The 19,928-nt window shown below is 46.2% G+C and overlaps 2 protein-coding genes and 1 long non-coding RNA gene across 15 annotated transcripts in view; 2 read left to right on the top strand and 1 right to left on the bottom strand.

Moving 5' to 3' along the window:
• Positions 1–19,928, top strand: part of LOC119453864 (gastrula zinc finger protein XlCGF7.1-like) — a 310,713-nt gene that overhangs the window by 101,954 nt on the left and 188,831 nt on the right. For 5 of the 10 annotated variants that reach the window (XM_049666956.1, XM_049666958.1, XM_037715912.2 and 2 more), the window contains one exon: positions 14,589–17,127. In XM_049666956.1, coding sequence (XP_049522913.1) covers positions 14,589–15,328 — 740 coding nt within the window. In that variant the 3' untranslated portion in view covers positions 15,329–17,127. Of the gene's footprint in view, positions 1–14,588; positions 17,294–19,928 lie in introns of those variants that run through there. The other 5 variants (XM_049666964.1, XM_049666960.1, XM_049666961.1 and 2 more) reach the window with 5 other exon arrangements.
• LOC119454535 (gastrula zinc finger protein XlCGF7.1) overlaps positions 1–19,928 on the top strand; it is a 455,522-nt gene that overhangs the window by 44,004 nt on the left and 391,590 nt on the right. The window lies entirely within an intron of this gene.
• The window catches only part of LOC125945276 (uncharacterized), a 395,992-nt gene continuing 390,854 nt past the window's right edge, over positions 14,791–19,928 (bottom strand). Inside the window, exon 3 of one of the 2 annotated variants that reach the window (XR_007466773.1) lies at positions 14,791–14,875. This is a non-coding gene — a long non-coding RNA (uncharacterized LOC125945276). The remainder of the gene's footprint in view (positions 14,876–19,928) is intronic. The other variant, XR_007466774.1, reaches the window with a different exon arrangement.

Raw genomic sequence — 19,928 nt, forward strand, 5'->3', positions numbered from 1 at the left:
GGCAGGATCAGATTTGAAAGAAGGGAGGGGGAAAGGTCACGCCCGCGGCGGCAAGATCGCCGGGTCGAGGGATACAGGGCCGCCTGGCACACGCACGCACGCACACGTGCGCTCGCTTCGCATTCCATCGCGGCGGAGAAGGTGCTTCCGGTTGCTGCTCGCGCAAAAATGACAAAATTTGGGGCGAAATCTCTAGGTGGTCGGAGGGGGAAATTCGTTATATCGAGGGGGTCTCCCGCTGCCACTTCGTTACGTAGAGGTCTCAAATACATGTGCTTCTATGGAGTAACGGCGGGGAATCGGAAAACTTCGTTATATCCAGGAATTCGTTATATGGAGGTTCGTTATAAGCAGGTTTAACTGTAATTGTGATATACATTTATTTATTGTAATTGCAATAAAACTAGTTATTTTTGGAAATGTTAGGGTAAAGAAATCTCACTTTGGATGCCGCTTTGAGTCCTTGAAAAACCTGTGACAGGTCCTGGAAAGTCCCGGAATATCCTTGAATTTTTGCCTTGGAAACCTGTACGAACCCTGCAAGACTATGTTGCATCCGTATTGGGAAGCCGTGAAAGTGACTAATAGGTACGACGGCTTTTCACCTGTTCGAAACGCTTGCACTCCATGATAATGTCGTTAACTGAAGTATAGTTCTTGCAAATTAGTAGATCGAAGGCATCATCAGCTTTTATGACATGCTTGACTTGGTCAGATTCTGCCATTTCAGAGTCAGCCTTGCGGTGGAGTGCCAGCACGTCTTGTATTTAGGCGACGTAACCTTTGGTGGACGTTTGAACACCTGATGCTAACTCCTTCTTGGCGATGACCTTCCGACCCAATGGTTTTCCAAAGAGATCTTGCAGCTTCTGCTTGCAGGTCTCCCAGTCCCGGAATGCTTTGTGGTTTTGAAACCACACTCGCGCTGTTCGTGCCAAGTAAAAAATTATGTTCATCAGCATAACTGTGGGATCCCATTTGTTGTGTCTGCTCACCCACTCATACATCTCCAGGCAGTCGTCGACATCGGCACCATCAGTGCCGCAGAAGGTTCCTGGATCACGCAGATATCTGCATGAGTACTACAGTGAATGCAGTCGACGCAAGCGTTGCCGAACTAGGCATCGTCTCCTGCAACATCGTTGAAGAACCGAAGCGGTGGCCACTGTGAAGCTCCGTTATGAGTCGTTACCCCAAACCTCCACCAAATGTTACGAAGAGGAAGGCCGATTCACCAACATATGTACAACTATTTACATGGGGAAAAGTTAGCGGTAAACGCGCAGGCTGGTACAAAGGTCACAACTCCAGTAGACAGTCTACCACTTCATCTCTCCCATGCATGCGTGGCCCTGTCTGAATGCACTGTAACAATGTTAGTAGGTATCACATGCACAAGTAATTTGCAGCATATGCATGTTAGTGAAATGGGTCAGTAATTACCAGGCGAGTGCCTGCCACCTAGATTTGCAAAAAGGAATGACCTTAGCGATCTTGTAGTTCTTAGGTAGTTCACCAGATCATAACGATTGGTTAATATTGAGACACAGAATGCGACTAGAATTATTTGTAGTATTCTTTAGCATTTTTGAGTTTATGTTATCAATACCAGATGAGGTAGAAACGTTAAGACTGGTAATCATGTTAGAGATTCCTTTGGCAGTGACGATGATTAGTTCCACGAAGGCGAAGTTTTGCTCTAGAACAAACGGCACATTGGAACAGTCTTTCTGTGCAAAAACAGATGAGAAATACATGTTGAAAGCAATTGGAAGCAACTCGGCACTTCCACCAAAATGTTACGGGGAGAAAAGACGCTTGACAATATATATTCACACAATATATACAACGGGCAGAAGACAGGCATACAAGATAAAGCCGTTGTGCAACTGCAGTATAGACCACTTATAACGTAACCGCTTATAGTGCAGGACCGGATATAGTGCGGTCTTTTCAGACTCCCGTTAATTTTCCCATAGCACACCATGTATACACGTATCGCTTATAGTGTAGTTGCGGGAAACGAAATACCGGTTACAGTGCGGCTGCCGGGGAGTACGGAAGTCAGCGGAGACGGCGAACGCTCCCCTCAAATCGGTGCCCCAAGGTGTGCTCAAGGAAGAAAGATGAAATGGAGGAGAAGAGCACGCGGTGCGAACAGCCAGTGAGGCTGAAACCAGAATCTTGAGTGCGAGTCGTGAAATATCACGGTGCGCATAGTGAGCAAGGGCCACGAAACTGCTAACGCCAGCCAACGCTCGCTTCACGATAACGGCAGTAAACAAAAATTCAGGTAGCGGGCGGCGTGGGCACGGCACGGTGAAGGGCGCACGCGGAGACCATGGAATGTGAGGAGGAGGGCGGCGGGGACGCGGATTTCGCCTCGGCAACTCCGCCGCTTTGGTGGCTCCCCTCGCCCTCCCTAGTAGCTCCCTCACTTGCACCGTGCAGGCGCCGCCTCTTCAGCCGGCCCGGCGCCAGCTCTCCGAAGTTTCTTTTTCTGCCGTTATCGGGAAGCGGGCGTTTACCGGCATGGGGCAGTTTCGTTGGCTGGCCTGAGACAGCACCGCTGCTTCCCTCTGCGCCGTAGCCGCAGCGTGCAAGGTCAACACGTGACTAGTAAGCACGGTGGAAGAATATTTAGGTGTTGACACTGAGCGCGAGGGAGCGTCCAGATTATGTTCGGCCGCGCGCGGGCGCACCGAGTAGCTCTGCTGCGAGCCGATAGATGGCGCCGCGGCCAGCGGTCCCAGCTTAGCGGCGCCGGCGGCTTGGCATTCCTCTGCCTCCGCTAAATTGTCCTTCGTAGTGGCGCCAGTAAAACTCAAAGCGCGAAGGAAATTCGTTATTTCAGATTAAGTTGATAAGTGTACCAGGCTGAATGCTTTGCTAACATGAATGTATATTGTGCAGAGCATGAATGACGTGAACACGGATCGATCGGGCAGCACTCAACGCCCACTCACATTTCGCTCGCGCCCACATTTTGTTGCGGCCGATCTAGTCATGCATACAAGCATAAAAAATAAAAGCGTAAGCCCGCGTGCTACCCCTCGATCAGAAGAAAAGAGTGACTGCATCGGAAAATTCAAACTCAGAAAACCGTTCAAGCATCGTCACGCGAATTCAGTGTGGGCGCGATATAATTTAAGAAATGAAATGGCGCAAGCTTGCGATATGCAACACACTAGAGCAAAGTGGGTGTTCATGGCTAGAACCTATGATGAGAAAGCACCATAGCTATGTAAAGAAATCTTTCAAAAGATAATTTATCAGGCGGGACGAAGGCAGGCGTTTTATCTTGGATTACAATATCACTAATGCAGTTTACTTGTGAAAATCTTTTTTATTTCAATTCCACTTAACATAGACTGTGTATATTATTCATTTGGCTTTCCTCGTTTGGGGAGCGAGTGACTCTTGCAGGAACTAAGAGGTGACTTTCTTTTTTCTTAAATTGCATATGAGAATGTGCCAATGTAAGCGTATTTGACAATGCATGCTACAGCCTGTCCACAAATACACTTATACCCAGCACACAATGATCTCATATACTTTTTATTTTTTATTTTGCAAAGACAATAATTAAAAAATTGTGCATGAAGCAGCTCGATAATTTTAAGAGGATTTCCTTCCCAGAAGCTTACGCTCTCGTACACTCCCACAATGCAAAAATGTTGAATAAAAACATTCAAGCGTATAATATACACCGCACGTGCATTGTAAAAAAACATTCAGTATCCAGGATGGCACAAATTTGAAAATCAGGCACACATCTGCACAGAAAACAGCAGTATTATACAGGGTGCACAAAGATTTAAAAACATGTAAATGTCACGTAGCTGAACAGAACCAAGGTAATGTTGTTTTCCGTCCCTTGGAGATACTGAGATTATTTTTTACATTTGGCCTAATTAATGATTAGTCTTAATTAATTAATCTACTTCTCAAATATTATAATTATATTAAAAGTTTCAATGAGAAAATTGGAGAGCAACATGAAAGACCCCCGATACAGCTTTCTATTACTCAATACACGCTACGAGAAGTATTTTTCCGAGCGTGAAAGAAGCCCACGAATACACGCAAAGTGCCTCGAGGCAATTTTGAATCTATTCGCGGGTTTCTTTCACGCTCGGAAAACACTTTTATGTATCACGTATTGAGCAACAAAAAGCTGTATCGGGAATCTTTCATGTTGCTGTGCAATTCTCTCGTTCAGACTTTTTTAGGCTATGGGTTCGATTCCCGCCGCCGCCGGGCACCCACTGGTTCAAATGGGTACAAGCCTGCCCCGGCCTGGCGGCTTTCTTCAGGGGTGATGCGCTTGGCAGAGCGCATCACCCTACTGCAGAGCCTGCGCCCTACTGCAGAGCCTGCGCCCTGAATTCCCGTCGAAACCAACGTGAGCACGGAAAAGATATATTTGATTAATCAGTTATGAAAATAATTATGTAATAAGGTGGAATGCAAAAAATAATCTGAGTATCTCTAAGAGACGACAGACAACATTGCCTTGGTTCTGTCCAGCTATGTGACATTTTCATATTTTTAAATCTTGGTGCATGATAGTTAAGACACCCAGTATATATCTTATACATGCAGCAAGATTTGCACAGACTGCTGTGGCACACAGCAGTTTTTGTGGCACACAGGAGGTTCTCTCTTCCGCAGCGGCTTTCGAGGTTTATTTGACCGTGTGAGGTTCTTTGGACAGTTCGTAAATAAGGTGGGAACTGTATCTGCAGACAGAACAGGGCTCTTTAGCGCGTCAAGTAGCACCATTTTATCGAGCTCCGTGTAATATGCCATCGATATCATATCCTCTGAAAAATGCTTGGCGCAAACATCGTCGGTAGGCATTAGAGTTCGGTCTGCCCTCAGATTTACACGGCGCCACTGCTCTAGACGACCGCTGTCGGACGGCACTTTGAATAGAGGCACACGCTCCGCACAAGTTCGGTATCCAGCATTGCAGTTCGTGACGAAGCACTTTCTACCCATTTCAAACTCTCAGAAGGCCGCTTCCACCTTGGTCGAGGGCCCATGGCGACAATACACAAGCACAAGATGATGAAAGGCGTGTGAACAAAAAGTGTGCCTTCAAAACAGCACGGCCGCACATGCAAGCACAAAGCGTACAAAGACAGCGAAGCACGCGCCTTCCAGCCGAGGCTGGGACCGCATACCGCAGCGCCCTCTACGACAGCGCCGAACCAGCTGCAGCCAAGCCGAACATAATATGGACGCGAGCGAGCGGCGCTTTGGCGCGCGTTGGGGGGAGAGTGTCAGCACCTCTCCTTATTCTTACACCGTGCTAGTAAGTAGAGGAAGCATAAAGGAGAAAGAAGCATAAAGGAGAAAGAAGGGTTCACTGCCATTTTCTATGTGTGGCTACGGCAGCGTGGCTGAGACGTCGGCGCGTACACGCATCTCCGGCACAAAGCAGAATCGGCGACCTTGCCATTTGAGAGAGGGTGAAATTTCCGCCGCGTTTTTTTTTTTCTTTTTTGTTTTGCTCGTGCGCGAGATTGAGGGGTCTCTCTTAAGCTTTTACTCTATGGCGGTGCCGGAGCAATGCCGGTCGGAAGCGCCGCCGCGTGAATTATTTCGAATTAATGAGATTCCACTGTAAGTTGAATGCCGAAAGCCTCATTCCTCGACTGTTGTATACGCGTGGCAGCTCGTTGCACATGTTTTGCATATGTGTGGGCCTTGAAAATTGTTGCTTTGGTTATAGTGCGGTACCGCTTATAATGCGGATATTCGCGACTCCGGCGGCTTACGTTATAAGCGGTCTACACTGTATTAGCGATCGTCTTCTTTGTCAGTCTTGTTATGATCGTTCTCTACTGCAGCACCTCGTAGCATTATTCATCAGAAACTAGAGTTTGTCTTGCATCATGTATTGTGATGGGTTAGTAGACATGTTAGGGCAAATTACTTTCCAGAATTTTTTAAGATTATTGCTGATAAGTGAGCCTAAGTGGGTGATAAGTGACCCTAACCACCTTAAGCCTAAGCTTAAGCTGATTGCATCGTATGGCCATAACAAGAATTCACTGCCAGCCGACATGGTGGCGGCCGCGCAGCAGGTTGTCACAGCTAGATGGCCTCAAGCTTGTTCAGACCAGTAAAGCGCCTAAGTGATTGGGCGTGAGAGCACGCTGTAGACTGTTTGCCAGCGGCAGAGATTGGCTTTGTGGATGAAATGCGGGCAACTACTGCAAACGCGTTCACCAAACTAAATGCAAGCATCACAGCCTAATCAGACAGCATGGAGAGCCAAAGGTCCCATGCATATACAGCTTAGACCACTTATAATGTAACTGTTTATAATGCAGAACTGGCTCCAACACGGCCTTTTCTGACTCCCGTTTACCCTCTGATAGAACTCCTTTTATACACGTACCGTTTACAGTGCAGGCGCGCGAGACGAAGTACCGGTTATAATGCGGCTACCGTGGGAAAATCCTGCCGACAAGCATGGTAGCAAGCACGCTTCTCAACGTGGTGTGCCGGCTGTTGGGAGGAGAGAGCAACGAAATCAATGCGGAGAAGGAGGAGCATGTGACGGGGAGCAAGCTAACTCATGAACAAAGAAAAAGAAAAGCAGCAGCAGTACGATGCGGGCGTGCAGTGATTGCCTAGATGACGGAGAAGCCTTTTGCTCTGCTGCTTATCAGCGGTGCACTCTCCATTGAACACAGCTCCCGTTTCTGTGCACACGTCGCAGTGAGCGTTGTCGTGATATGAAGATATTTAGCATGTAACCTTGACAGCTGTCAGTTTAACCAGACTTCTGCAAATTTAGTTTGAAGCTATTAGGCTTTATGTGCCCGTGTGAGCTTCCACCGTTCCTATCAGTGTGCGCACTTACAAACTTGGTAGACATTCGCAGTAGTTGCCGCGGCCAGTCTTCTAGGAAACCAAACTCTGCCTCGGAGGCACGGCTGTGAGTTCAGACCGTGCGCATGATCATATGCATAGTCTCTATGTAATCGTCTACGGGTACGAACATATTGTGACAGAGCGATGAAGAAGACGTTCGGAGATGACTTGAAGAAGACAACGCTCCGGACTTCGAGAGCTATGATCTTGTCAGCCGCTGCCATTCTTGTAAATACAGTGTCAATATATTCCTTGCTTCTTTTCCCCGTAACAATATCAAGTGCGAGCTTCGCGCGACGGCATGCCACCAAACACCCCTGCCGGCTAAGCTTAATCCAGTGCACCTTGTCAGCGACCAAAGTTGTGGTTTGGTGCAGAGTCAACAAAACACGTTGCACTGGCTGTGCAGGTCATGGAAAGCAGAGAAACCATCCCGATTACAAAAGTGAGGGCACAGGCAACACTCCAATGACGGCAGCTTGGTCCACAATCACCATGTTTTTGACACAGTGCATATGCCGATCAGTCTGAGAAATTGGACAAGACATACAACTGCATCCGAAATTTCGGTCCCCGTTGTTTTTTTTTTAGTTAATACTTTGTCTGCTTCATGCGGAGACTGCGAGCACTTGAACATTAACCTTTCAGCGTTCGTACATTTAAATGGATGCAAAACTGACGCCTGCATGCTTCGATTCTCGGATAGTCGTGGCTGCTTCGTCAACATGTTTTGCACATGTGCAGCCTTTGAACACTGCTGTTTTGGTTATAGTGCGGATATTTGCGATTCTGGCCACTTACACTATAAGCGGTCTATACTGTATCTGCATTTCGCAGTGTTTGCGACATCCATCGAGCTACGGAACAAGCAAAAGCAAACCACCCCCTCAGTGTCCACCCTTGCGGTATTTCAAGTTTGCAGTATATCAGTCATGCACAGCACAGTGCAAAACTAAGTTTATTTTTCAAACTGCTGGTGCTGTAAAAAGCAATTAAATTATTTTCCCCACTAGAGTAGCCGATATTGTACTGCCCATACAATTATACGGACATTCTTGCGAGAAATTCAAAAAGTTGTTGGAGACTTTCTTAATCAAGTTTTGCACTTGGTATGCTAATCTAACACACAGAGGCGAAAGTTCTGACACAAACGAACCCTCCAAGTGGCGTAGGTAATTATGTAGCATGCCGCCAGGCTAGAAATCTGATAGAGCTTGTAGCAGCTGCGTTACTGCCCTCCATCAGTTGACATTTCCCCGCAATAAGCGACGTCACTTGCGGGGATCTTTGTGGGGACCGGTGGAGGTCTTTCTCTAGACTCCCGCCTATGAATGCGAAATTATCCTACTGAGTGTCAAATTTGATAATTATCTCGAAACAGAAGAATCAAATTATCACTTAAGTTCAATATGATCACTCAAGCTCTTAATGTAAACAAAGCATAAATTGTCAGTTAAGAAAATGTTTTGTTTGCCAGCTCTATTCGTTCGAAAAAGCTTTGTCTGGTAAAGCAGATATTGCAAGCAACTTTGGAGACTATTTGCATAGATAGCAATTATCAAAATTACTGATACAGTCGAACCCACTTATTACGATACTGGTTTTAACAATATATCGGTTACAACAATGAAAAGCTGCTGCACCGTCAACTTTTGTATGTATTCTATGGTAAAATAACCCGCTAACTACAATACGCCTATGCCGCATTATCGGTTATAACAATGAAGTCTGACTCCTGGGTGCCCGTGCCAAAAGATAGTGGATGCGAAATTCTTGAAAAAAAAAAAAACTACAAAGAAATTCCAGCCGCTGCACCCTCCCCGCTGCTGGATCGTACAATAGAACCTATTTGCAGGCCTTCTCCGCATCGCCAGCCTCGCGCGCCTCTTTCCCCCCGCCTTTCCACCCCTCCAAACACAAATGAGCTGCGCCCATAGCTCTATGTCGCACCACCCTCCGAAACACAAATGGACCTCGCCAACGCGCCGACTGCGCTGATCTGCTCGCCCCTCATTCTGCGCAATTTTCCAACGGATTTGGTTGTTTGTGTTAGTTGATTGCGTCGAAGTCGTTTCTAGCCACGTGGTTTCTCCGTCTGGTTTGAATTGCCGCCGAAACTTAAGATGGCTGATCCGCCCGCTGATTATCGGACGTTGTGGCTGGTGAAAAGATAGTGCACGGCAGTGGCGCACCGACGGGGGGGGATTCGGGGGTTGTAACCCCCCCTGAGGCTGACTTAACCCCCCTTTTGTTTAACCCCTTTTCTTTCCTTACGCATTTGAGTACTGCAACTAATGTTGAATTCCAATGGCAGATCGCGAGCGCTCGGCCAGATCACGAACGGAGCGCGTCGCTCCGACTCGGATCGCTCCCACCAGCTCGCACCAAATCTGCGAATGGAATGCATGCGCTCCCTCGGGGGCACTTAGTAAACGGAAATCAATTGAGAGGGCGCTGAACTAGAGGTAAAATAGAGAGAACAACAACTTGGTGGCGCAGCCCACCACACCGCTTCAAAGGAGATGCATCCATCCATTCATGTGCATCGTCCCAGCATTCTCTGGGTTTGTTTTCCTTCTAGTATTTCGCGCGAGCATCGCACGTGTTGGCGCGCTTGTACCACCTTGGGCTGTACGGTACCTCGTCGTCCAAGTATCGCCGAACGACATCCTCGACGAACCGAATCACTTTAGGCCTCTTTGCAGGCAGGCGAAACATCACATCAAACGCCCGTTGACACACAGCAGCGTCACATTCACTGTCGGTGTTTGTAGAATCATCACTGGACTTGGAACTTGTGTCCGAGTCGGAGCTGTCACTATCTAGTAGCATGAACAAAAGTGCACGGCGCGTCGCAGCATCCATGCGGTCGATGTTTTTCCATGTCTACTGCCCGCGACCGGAAACAGGCGACCATGACAGGAAGCAGAGGCGGGTGAAGGAAATACGTCAGGCGAACTTCCGGTGAAATCTGCCGATTTCGGCGGAGCAGAATTTTTTGCTCCACAGAGCGATCCGGCATCGGCGGCTGGTCTCAATCTGCCATTGGAACATACAACTCACGCTCCCATTCTGCCATTGGAATAGACTTGCTCCACACAGAGCAGAAATACTTGATCTGGATCTACCATTGGAATTCAACATAAGATGTAAGATACGAAATCGTCCGCACACTCGCAAAAAGCGCATTTTTGGACAATTTCCCGTGAAGAAATCGAAATTAGTGCTGTTTAGATGGTATTGGCAAACTGTCAACCCCCCCCCCTGGCAGAGATCCTGGGTGCGCTACTGGTGCACGGCTATCGATTTGAAGACTAAGTGCAGTATCGGAAAGGACTGCAAAGACGGTAATGTGTGACTTGGTTAACAAGTGCGCACTATCACAACCGACGGTGTCAATGATCAACCACTCCACTGAGAAGTTCGACAAAGTGCTCGCTTGACAGTAGGGTCAAACGCATTCGACAAGGTGCCTATAAGGAGGTGGAGGAGGCCCTCTACGAGTGGTTTCTTGGTGCCTGTGCCCTGAACTTGCCTGTCACCGGGCCGATTCTGGCCACAAAGGCGAAGCAGTTTGCCCTGCTGATTAACAATGTGGACTTCCAGCCAGGTGGCGGCTGGATACAGCGCTTCAAAGAGAGGCATGGCATTGTCTACACCGACGAAGTGATGCCAGAACTTTGGTCCGCAGTCGATGAAGATGCTTCACAACTCTCAAGAGTTTCTGCATGCGGACGACGCATTAGTAACATCAGAACTTCTCACCGATGAGGTGATCGTCGCGAACGTGCTTAAATTGGACAGTGACGACGACAGCGATGACGCGGTAGGGCAGGCTGCCTCAACATTGTCTTCGCAGGAGGCCCTGCAGTCGCTTCAGTCCCTCCGGGGCTTCGTTTTCACAAGGGACATTCTGCTGCACCAAGTAGAGTACCTGGATGCCATGGAGAAGGATGTTGGCAAGCTTCGCGTGAGGCAAGCAAGGCTGATGGACATGGGGTTTTCTCGTGTAAGCCAGTAAGAAGTACGTGGCGAGATGCTTGTGGTGATTTCACCCCAGCGTTTCTTCGGGATTTCCCAAGCTGAGAGGCGGCCGTGGCAACCTTCTCGTATATTTTACAAGGCCCCTTTCGGGGGCACCAAAACGATGCCTTGGTGGAACTCGCATGTCACTTGCCGTTCATGAACCCTCTTTGCAGTTCTTATAGCAGTGCCATTTTTTAAGGCCAACAGCCACGGCTTGTTACACGCGATTGGAGCGTGCAGAAAGCGTAGTTACAGTTGTTTTAACGAACTAACACAAACAGCAGCCAGATGGAGGAAGGTGGTGTGGAGGAGCACTGGTCTCCCCGTCATTATAGTTATCTCACAACAGCTCTGCCATCCCCCTATTTTGCTTTTTTTCGTGCAACCCGTTTATAACAATTCTCAATTATAACAATGGAATTTTTGTGGCACTTCAATACTGTTATAAGTGGACTCGACTGTACTTTAATGGACTTGTTTAATGGGGAGATAACGGCCTTGCATGAATGCAAAACTGAAAAAAATAAAAATAGCCAATTTCATTTAGAAAGGTAAAGGAGGAGGGTGTAGCTATGTTAATCTGTGCTGTATTATCAGCATGGTTGTTTTTCACAGAGTGCTCCGTCTTAAAGGATAGCAGCAAGATCACTCTGAACGTTCTCAAAATGCCTCCGAAGTGTGCACATAGCATGTATAAGTGCTTCCATGCATTTCTAAGCCACTGAAGTGGTTTTTAAGTACATCTTGGGCACCACCGCTTCGTTGCAGTCTATAGTAAGGACTTCGGTAAAGGGGGTGGGTCATGTTTAGTGTTTGGATAAAGTTCATGAACGAGTGACCACTTAGTGCTTTCACATAGCTTGCCCGCTGTAAAAGCTCCATTTAATAAAGTTAGCAATCTCTTTCGTAAACCTGCTCCGAAGGTCCATTTTACTGCTCAAAATGCATTTTTAGCTGATCTGAAAGCTGCACTCAACTGTCATGCACCTGTAGCATCACTGTCCAGAACACGTGAGAAGAGCTTGCGGATGCTCATAGAACACGCCAACCCAAGAGACTCAAGCTGACCAAGCCGGGAAAAGGCACCCTGAGAAGCGTGAGATACCAATTAGAAGAAGGAGACCTCCACTACGGCGTGCCTCATAATCAGAACTGGTTTTGGCACCTAAAACCCCAGAAAGAAAGAAGACAAAGGCAAGAAAAGGATAGCGTTGCAGCTGTGAAACAACATCAAATTCGCGGCGCTGTTCCGCAGCATGCATCTCAAGTATCACAAGGGGAAAAAGAACGGTAACAATCAAGACACTCAGAAAGGTGTACAAAGATGACGAGGATGTCCGCTATGCACATGCCACAACGTACAGAGGGATGGAAGCAGATGCAGTCAGCGTGACGAACAATAGAGGAAAACAGGTCGCGTCCGCGTCGGTTCCCATCTGGGAGACGGACTCAGCCAAAGAGATGGCAATCGCCCTCACGGCTACCACGGCAAGTGGAAATCAGCAAGTAGTGGTGATAACGGACTCGCATGCAGCGGGTAGGCGCTGCCAACTTGCAAAGATAAGTGCTACACCTTTAGACGTACTCAAAAGGACCAAATACTCCAGGGTTAACCCGCCAGGGGTCCGCACCGCGAAGGACCCGGTCGAAGGCGTACCTAGATGTTACGCCGAAATTATGACTCATTACAGACTCGGTCAAAGAACATATCTTCCCCCGCACCCCAAATTAATGAGAGAGGGTGCCATTGCATGGAAAAGGCTTTAGACAACCACGTTTACATACGGGACACTGTTCCGTGCGATGTATGTGACATGCTATGTCTACGCCTGCAAAAAATGCTCAGAGCCGTGCATTCTCTTTCATATGATATCGCAGTGCGCACACAACATGACACTGCCTCCCATTCCCCAACCATCTGTGCTGGAACAATGGCAGTTATCGAGAACTTCACGTGCATCAGGAACTTCTCCAAATAATCTTGCTCGAGGCTAGTACCTCGCTAATATGTGGCGACAAGTGCTGTCACAAAACGCCAGCACAGATACTGTCACAATCACCTTTTTATGTGCATTTTTTGTCATCTGGCACTGTCCCTTTCTTTAGCACCTTTAAAGGTTTTCTCGAACTGAACTCATTTTTCGTAAAACTTGACACAACTTTCGTAACAAAACATTCAGGAAAGTTGGCAGGTATGCAGGGAGTACAACTGTGGCCATATGTTGTTATAGACTGAACTCTAAATTGCAAGTGCTCATCGCTCAACTATGCTTTGCAAAAACCAAGCACTATGGTGGACCCAAATGTAACCAGAAAGTAACATTGTGCACACTTGCCTGCCCTGTTATGCATCCAGCTGTTTAGGTAATGTTAGGCTATACCGTTACGTACCAGTGTGTTAATTTCCGTTGTGCTTTGCAAAGGGATAGGCCTAATTGGACCATTTCATGTCAGTTCCAGTAATCATTTGCCACAATTTTGTCATGGCATAGCACAAGGAGCAGAGTGCATGTCAAATTGTTTCACTTTGAGCAAAACTGCAACTAAAGATGTTGTCATACTTTGTTAAATCTGTAAGGACGACACTGCTTAATGCCCAGGTCGGCAAGTAGTTTTCTCGAATGAAGAATGTAGAGATGTCACTCAACAAGAAGCTGCCGCTTTTTGGGTCATGCACCCAAATAAACAAGAAGTTTAACAGTTAAGTTGGGGTGCGGATTACAGGAATTTCTAATTGAGTTGTGGGGTCACGGCAGCGTAGCGCGCTCCAATTTTCGTTATCTCCTTGGGAACCCCACCCTCCTTCCACCCCTGTGTGTTGAAGCTCCCTTCTCCCCACCTTCATGGTCGCTCATTCTCCTCCTCATTACGGGTCACCATTTTGCCTTTAGCAGTTAATGCACATAGCACCGGCAAAGTAGAACTTTGGTCACGATGAGCTGCACTCAATGGCTCAGCAGCATCACCGAAAAGGCGGATTAGAGCCTCTGGCCAAAGGTACGACATGGAGGAGTCATTTATCTCCGAATGAAGACTGTTTTTGTAAACGTTTGAGTGTTGTATGCAGTTATTTCTGCGGGTTATACACGTCTATTTTCATTGTTTCGGTGCTGTTCTGAAAGGGGATGTGGGCTGTATGTGTTGGCAGGTAATGCCCGGAAAAATGCGGTATGTCCTTGCTGCCTTTTTACTATCTCAAGCTATGAAAGTGTTGCCAAAGTTCAGCATGTGATCAACAAGGAGAAACCCACTCTTATGAGATAAGTTTGTCACGCCAGTCAATCATAAGTTTATCAAGTGTCAAATATGGCCACTAACCTCGAGTGCTCGTTGAGGATCAGAGAGCAAACTGGGTTGAAGCTTTTTGACACAGTTTTACAAGAGTTGCTGAAATCTGTGAATATCTTCACAGTCCACATTCTCTCGCTTTGTAATACTTTACCTATCTCTGAAAAATTATTTCTTGGAGAAAATATGGAAGGACTTCACAAACAAGGTCATAAAGCATTCAAATACAGAAATATTGAGCAAATCAACAGGAACCACGAGGCGTCCACTAGGCAATCACCCTCAATACCTCCCAAATAAGAAAAAGAAAAGAAAGCTTTTACTTTAGTATCTGTCTTTTTTCGTGTTTCATAATAAATGCTACTTTTGTTTTATTTGTGCAGTATCGAGGCCTTCTATTTCTCCATCAACAGCCAGCGATGACAACTCACAGCAGGGATGCCTCCACCGATGTCGTCTCTGTGATTATGAGACTGATAAACTGGTTCGTCTGGAAGAACACGGCAGGGTCCATACTGGCGAGCGTCTGTTTAAATGCCATTTGTGCCTTCATAGCTTCTCAAGAAGGCGTTCCCTAAACAGGCACCTGTTTGTCCATACTGGCCAGCGTCCGTTCATATGCCATGTGTGCTCTCAGTGCTTCTCACTAAAGGCCCACCTGAAAGTACACCTGCGCACACACACAGGGGAGAAGCCATTTCAGTGCCCTTCATGCCCTCAAAGCTTCTCGAATAAGTCAAGGCTTAAGGAACACCTGCGCTGCCACACAGGCGAGAAGCCATTTCAATGCCCTTCATGCCCTCAGAGCTTCTCGCGTCAGTCAATGATGAAGCTACACCTGCGCATCCATACAGGCGAGAAGCCATATCAGTGCCCTTCATGCCTGCAGAGATTCGCACAAAAGTACGCGGTTACAGAACACCTGCGCACCCACACAGGCGAGAAGCCATTTCAATGCCCTTCATGCCCTCGGAGCTTCTCGCTGAAGGGTGCCATGACGAAACACCTGCGCATTCATACAGGTGACCGACCATACCGTTGCACTGTCTGCTCCAAGTCCTTTGCGCGGTCTGATGTCTTGAGCAGACATAAGAGAACGAAGCACCATGATACTGTAGAGTAGGAAAACAGCCAGGGTGAACTAGAGTCAAAATTAAGAATCTACGGGCGTGTAGCGTAATTAAGGTGTTCTGCTGCATCGGTAGCACAAGTGCTCTTAAAGGGGTGTTGGAACACTTTTTTTTTGGGGGGGGGGGGGTCACCATATTTGCGCTGCATCTATTCTCAGCATATAAAACAAAGAGCAAAAGAAATTATGAAAATCGGCCCACACTAAGCCAGAAAAAATTCAAAATACATGTACAGTTAAACTTCGATATAACAAAGCCGGTAAAATCAGCAATTTGCTTTCTTATATCGGAATGTTGTTATATTGTGACTGTTCATTATTCGAAAAGTATTCAATATTTGATTCAATTCAATTCTCTGTTGCACTGTTTGATTAAATCTAAAAAAATTACTGTTTGCAGACCCCTACAAATTATGCATGTTAAGTGTAATGCATTCTATTGCTTATTATTGCACTAATGATGTCTGAATGATCTGCTTTCTAAGTAATTTTTTTTGCAGTATTGAAAAGAAATTTGCAATTCTAATTTCTTTTAGTATTGTTTTTTTTTTTTGTATATATGAACTTAGTCTGCTGGGCTCATTCATGTACAGTATAGACCACTTAAAGCGTAACCGCTTATAGTGCAAGACCCGATATAGTATGGTCTTGTCAGACTCCCGTTAATTTTCCCATAGCACTCCATGTATATGCATACTGCTTACAGTGCAGCCGCGTGAGACAAAATACCGGTTATAATGCGGCTTCCGCGAGAAAATCTCGCAGACAAGGGCGGTAGCAAGCACGCTTCTCACCGAGGTGCACCCACCGATGGGAGAGGAGATCAACGAGGGCGATGCCGAGGAGGAGCATGAGACGTGGAGCACGAGTCCAAGGGCGATAAAATCTTTGCCGCGCGCCGTATGTGCGAGTGAAAGTGTGTGGGGGACGCGCCTTCACGGAGAGCGAATGCACAGTGGGGAGCAAACGTGACTTCCGTCGCGCGAAAGGCGGTGGGGGTATGAGAGGGAGGGAGGCGGGGCGACACTGTGCTGCGGCCCCGAATGCCTAGTATCTTGCAACCGGGCGCAAGGGGAACTGGCGACGCAATCTCCCACGTGAAAGGAGCAAAGCAGGAGTGCAGCACGAGAGAGAGGGAGGGGGGGGCGGCATCTACTCTGCCAACAAATGCGTTCGCGCCTGTGGTGGCTATTGGTGTTGTTGCGCACACCGTATCTTGAAAGCGATCTCCACTTGACTCTGACCTCTGTATGCGCTGTGCTTACGCAGCTCAGTTTCCGTTGAACCGATAGACCGCACGAACCTTCACTCACTGCGGCGGCCGCGTTTCCCCATGCCCGCGTTTTGACAGTGGTTGTCTTCGGTCATTGAGTCTATTCATGTTTGCTTGTGCGCATTGACACCACGCTTGTCAATTCAGTTAGTAAGCGAATGTGTCAAGTTTCTGCAGCCGATAAAACTAATATCCCTACTCCTTGTGCTATCCCAATTGATTCTTCACCTTTCGGGCAAAACTGAGACATTTTTTTATTATTATTTTGTCTGCTTCATGCGAAGATAGTGGGTACTTGGACATTAACCTTTCAACATTCGTAAATTTAAACGGATGCAAAACTCCCAGTCGCACGCTTCGATTCTCTGATAGGCGCGGTTGCTTGGTCTACATGTTTTGCATACATGCAGGGCTTGAAAATCATTGCTTTGGTTATAGTGCGGTACCGCTTATAGAGCAGATATTCACGACTCCGGCGACTTACGTTATAAGCGGTCTACACTGTACTTATTGCCTCTAGGTTCTGGTATATGTGGGTCATCCTGCAAGACTCTTTTGATGTTATTCTATTCGCACCTTTTTTTTTTTCTTTAAGTACTTCGTTAGAACAATTGATTGTTTAATAAGGTTGTGTGCCGCTGTCTGTTTCATCAGACCATCAAATAAATGCCTGTGTTTTATGAGTATTCATTGTATGTTTTTGGTATTTTAGTACTCTCATGACAGCATGCAATGTAGTGACATTAGCATTGTCCTAGAGAAGTTGAGTGATGGCAGTTGGAAGTTCATTATTAGCACAGAAGGCACTTCTTATAACATATAAGCATGAGTAACTTGATACTTCAGACAAATGTCAAGTCCCCCATTCCGTATTCATTCCTACATTTTATATCAACTATTGTATCGGCACTTCTGTAAGCACTAGTGTCACAGATAACTGTAGAAACATTTGAATAAAGTTTACATTTTGAATCAACCGCACATCATTGTATAAAACATTATTGCACTGAAAGCAAGAAATTGGGCCAATCCTGTTTTTCAGTGTTTGGAGCGATTCTTTTCGAATTGCAGTTGTGCCAGTCTCTCATATGTAGGTTCAACAGCGAAATTATTACAGATAAATCCAAGAATTAACAGTTTTGATTACGGGTGCGCGAATATTTGAAGCTTTCGAATAGGCACTTCGTAAACATAAATATTTTTGTAATAGCCTTCAAATACTTGAAACATTACTTGTGCACAAATAAACTTCAAATTGAAGCAAAATTACAGTAAATTTTATCACCATGGGCATAGTATAGACATAAAAATTGGAGGACGCTTAAGCTTCGTCTTTAAGAGCAGAACGCTATAGCGTTATAGGGACCCATTCACAACACAACTCGCGGCTGTAGGTCTGGTAGAAATGCTGGTAAAGGCGTTTGGGGGTTTGTGTTCGAGTTTCCTCGTAGCAGAATTAGGTTTTCTGGTACATTCAAATTACAATCCGACGCCGATTCGTAAACAATCCCACGGCGAATCGGACGCCGAATGGTAAAGTTGTACTTTACCATTTTCCTGACAGATATCACGGAGAAATTAAATTTTTGTTCACGAAAACCTCGCACCACGTGGAGGGCCTGCGCGGTGGGGGTCGGGAATTATTTTCTCCACCACCGGGCATCGCACGCCGGCTGCCGACGCCGGATTTTCTGCGACACGAGGGCCCTTAACGCTCTCGCGTTAAAATATGAGAACATGCATCGTGGAGGAGGCTCTATACGTTGCTGAGGGAGGTAGACTTTCCTCGCTGTACAGTGATCATTTGCGCTTTCCGAAGAGCCCTGTGTATGCGAGCAAACTCCTTATTTGTTCCTCATGCTCCATTTGTGCTTTTAGTAAACAGTGGTTCATAAGGTGCGACAAGGATGTGCGCATCGTTTTATACATATTTTGGTAATTGCTGTTAATTTTTCTAAAACTATTCAAAACGTATTCTACGTTTCACTTGATTAACTTCCGGCACTCTTCGATTCACGTCAATCTCAAAAATGACTTTTGTTCACTTGTAGTTTTGATCTACACTGGGCAACAATGTACCTGCATTCAATAAATAAACATGTCAGACTTCCTTGCTTCTTGGTAAGTTCCACACCTAAGGATTACCTCCACATTCACTCAGCCGTTCTGGTACCACTTAACACCTTCAGACTTCATGTTATAGTCACGTGAAGTCACCTGCACCAACACAAGAGCAAGTGACCATTTCAGTGCAGTTTCTTCTTTCAAAGCTTCTTTTTAACTTATGAACTCAAGAAACACATGAATATCGACACAGTTAAGCCATGTTAAATGTTTATGTATTAAGTAAAATCTGAACTGGGAATATGCATACGTGTGCATTACGCTGTATGGCATTCTGTTACACAAGTGTTAGCATATGCTCGGATATGTTGAGCTGTCGAGGTAATTCACGCAGTGAAACATCGTTACTACAAGCACCACTTTAACAAACTTTTCATAAATTCCCTGCTGACTTATGGCTTCAATGTAAAAATATCAGAATACCGAACTTTTCAGAATAATGATTGTTTGTAATGTTAATAATGCCTCAGTACTACGAATTAATGTTCCGAAATCTGGCAATTCCTAGATTGCCGTGTAACCTTTGCGGCAGCTGGAACAGTAGGCTAGCAGATGACAAGGAGTAAAATGGGGGCGGCGCGCCGCAAAGGTTTGCAAAACCTGAGACACCCCCCCCCCTCCCCCCAAAAAAAGAAACCAGGAGAGAATTTTTGAGGAGACGACGACAGCGCATCAGGTTTTATGAGCGCATGGCCCGCCCAGGTAAGTGTCACCTAGCAACGGAATGACGTCTCTTCGTTCTTTAGTCCTTCTTTTTTTTTTTACGTGTTTTTCTTATACAAAGAAGGAAATGTATAAAAAAATCTGCATTTTGAAAACAGTAAACACAGCAAAACTACATTTATACCTACACAAGCACATAATCAGAAATACAGTAGCAAATCATGCGGTAGATATGGTGCAGAAAGGGAAATTCATTCGTGAATGGTGCGTGGAGAGAAGGAAAGCTTATACTTGTCTGTCCTAGCCTAATAGGTGATATTGAATCGGGGCGATGTTGCCGTGTAGGTCCTGTGGACAGGGGGAATACATATATTAAAGGGTCAATGGCTGTTGATTGGATAATATAGAAAATCTAGGATGTATTTCTGTCTTCTTAGTTCGAGAGGGAGTGTTGTTAGCCGGCATTAATTCCGATCGGGAGTCAAAACGTTTGTACTCAGAATAAATAAAGCGTACCAACTTTCTTTGGATTCT

This window comes from Dermacentor silvarum, chromosome 5 (assembly GCF_013339745.2).
Source record: "Dermacentor silvarum isolate Dsil-2018 chromosome 5, BIME_Dsil_1.4, whole genome shotgun sequence".
Lineage (NCBI taxonomy): Eukaryota > Metazoa > Arthropoda > Arachnida > Ixodida > Ixodidae > Dermacentor > Dermacentor silvarum.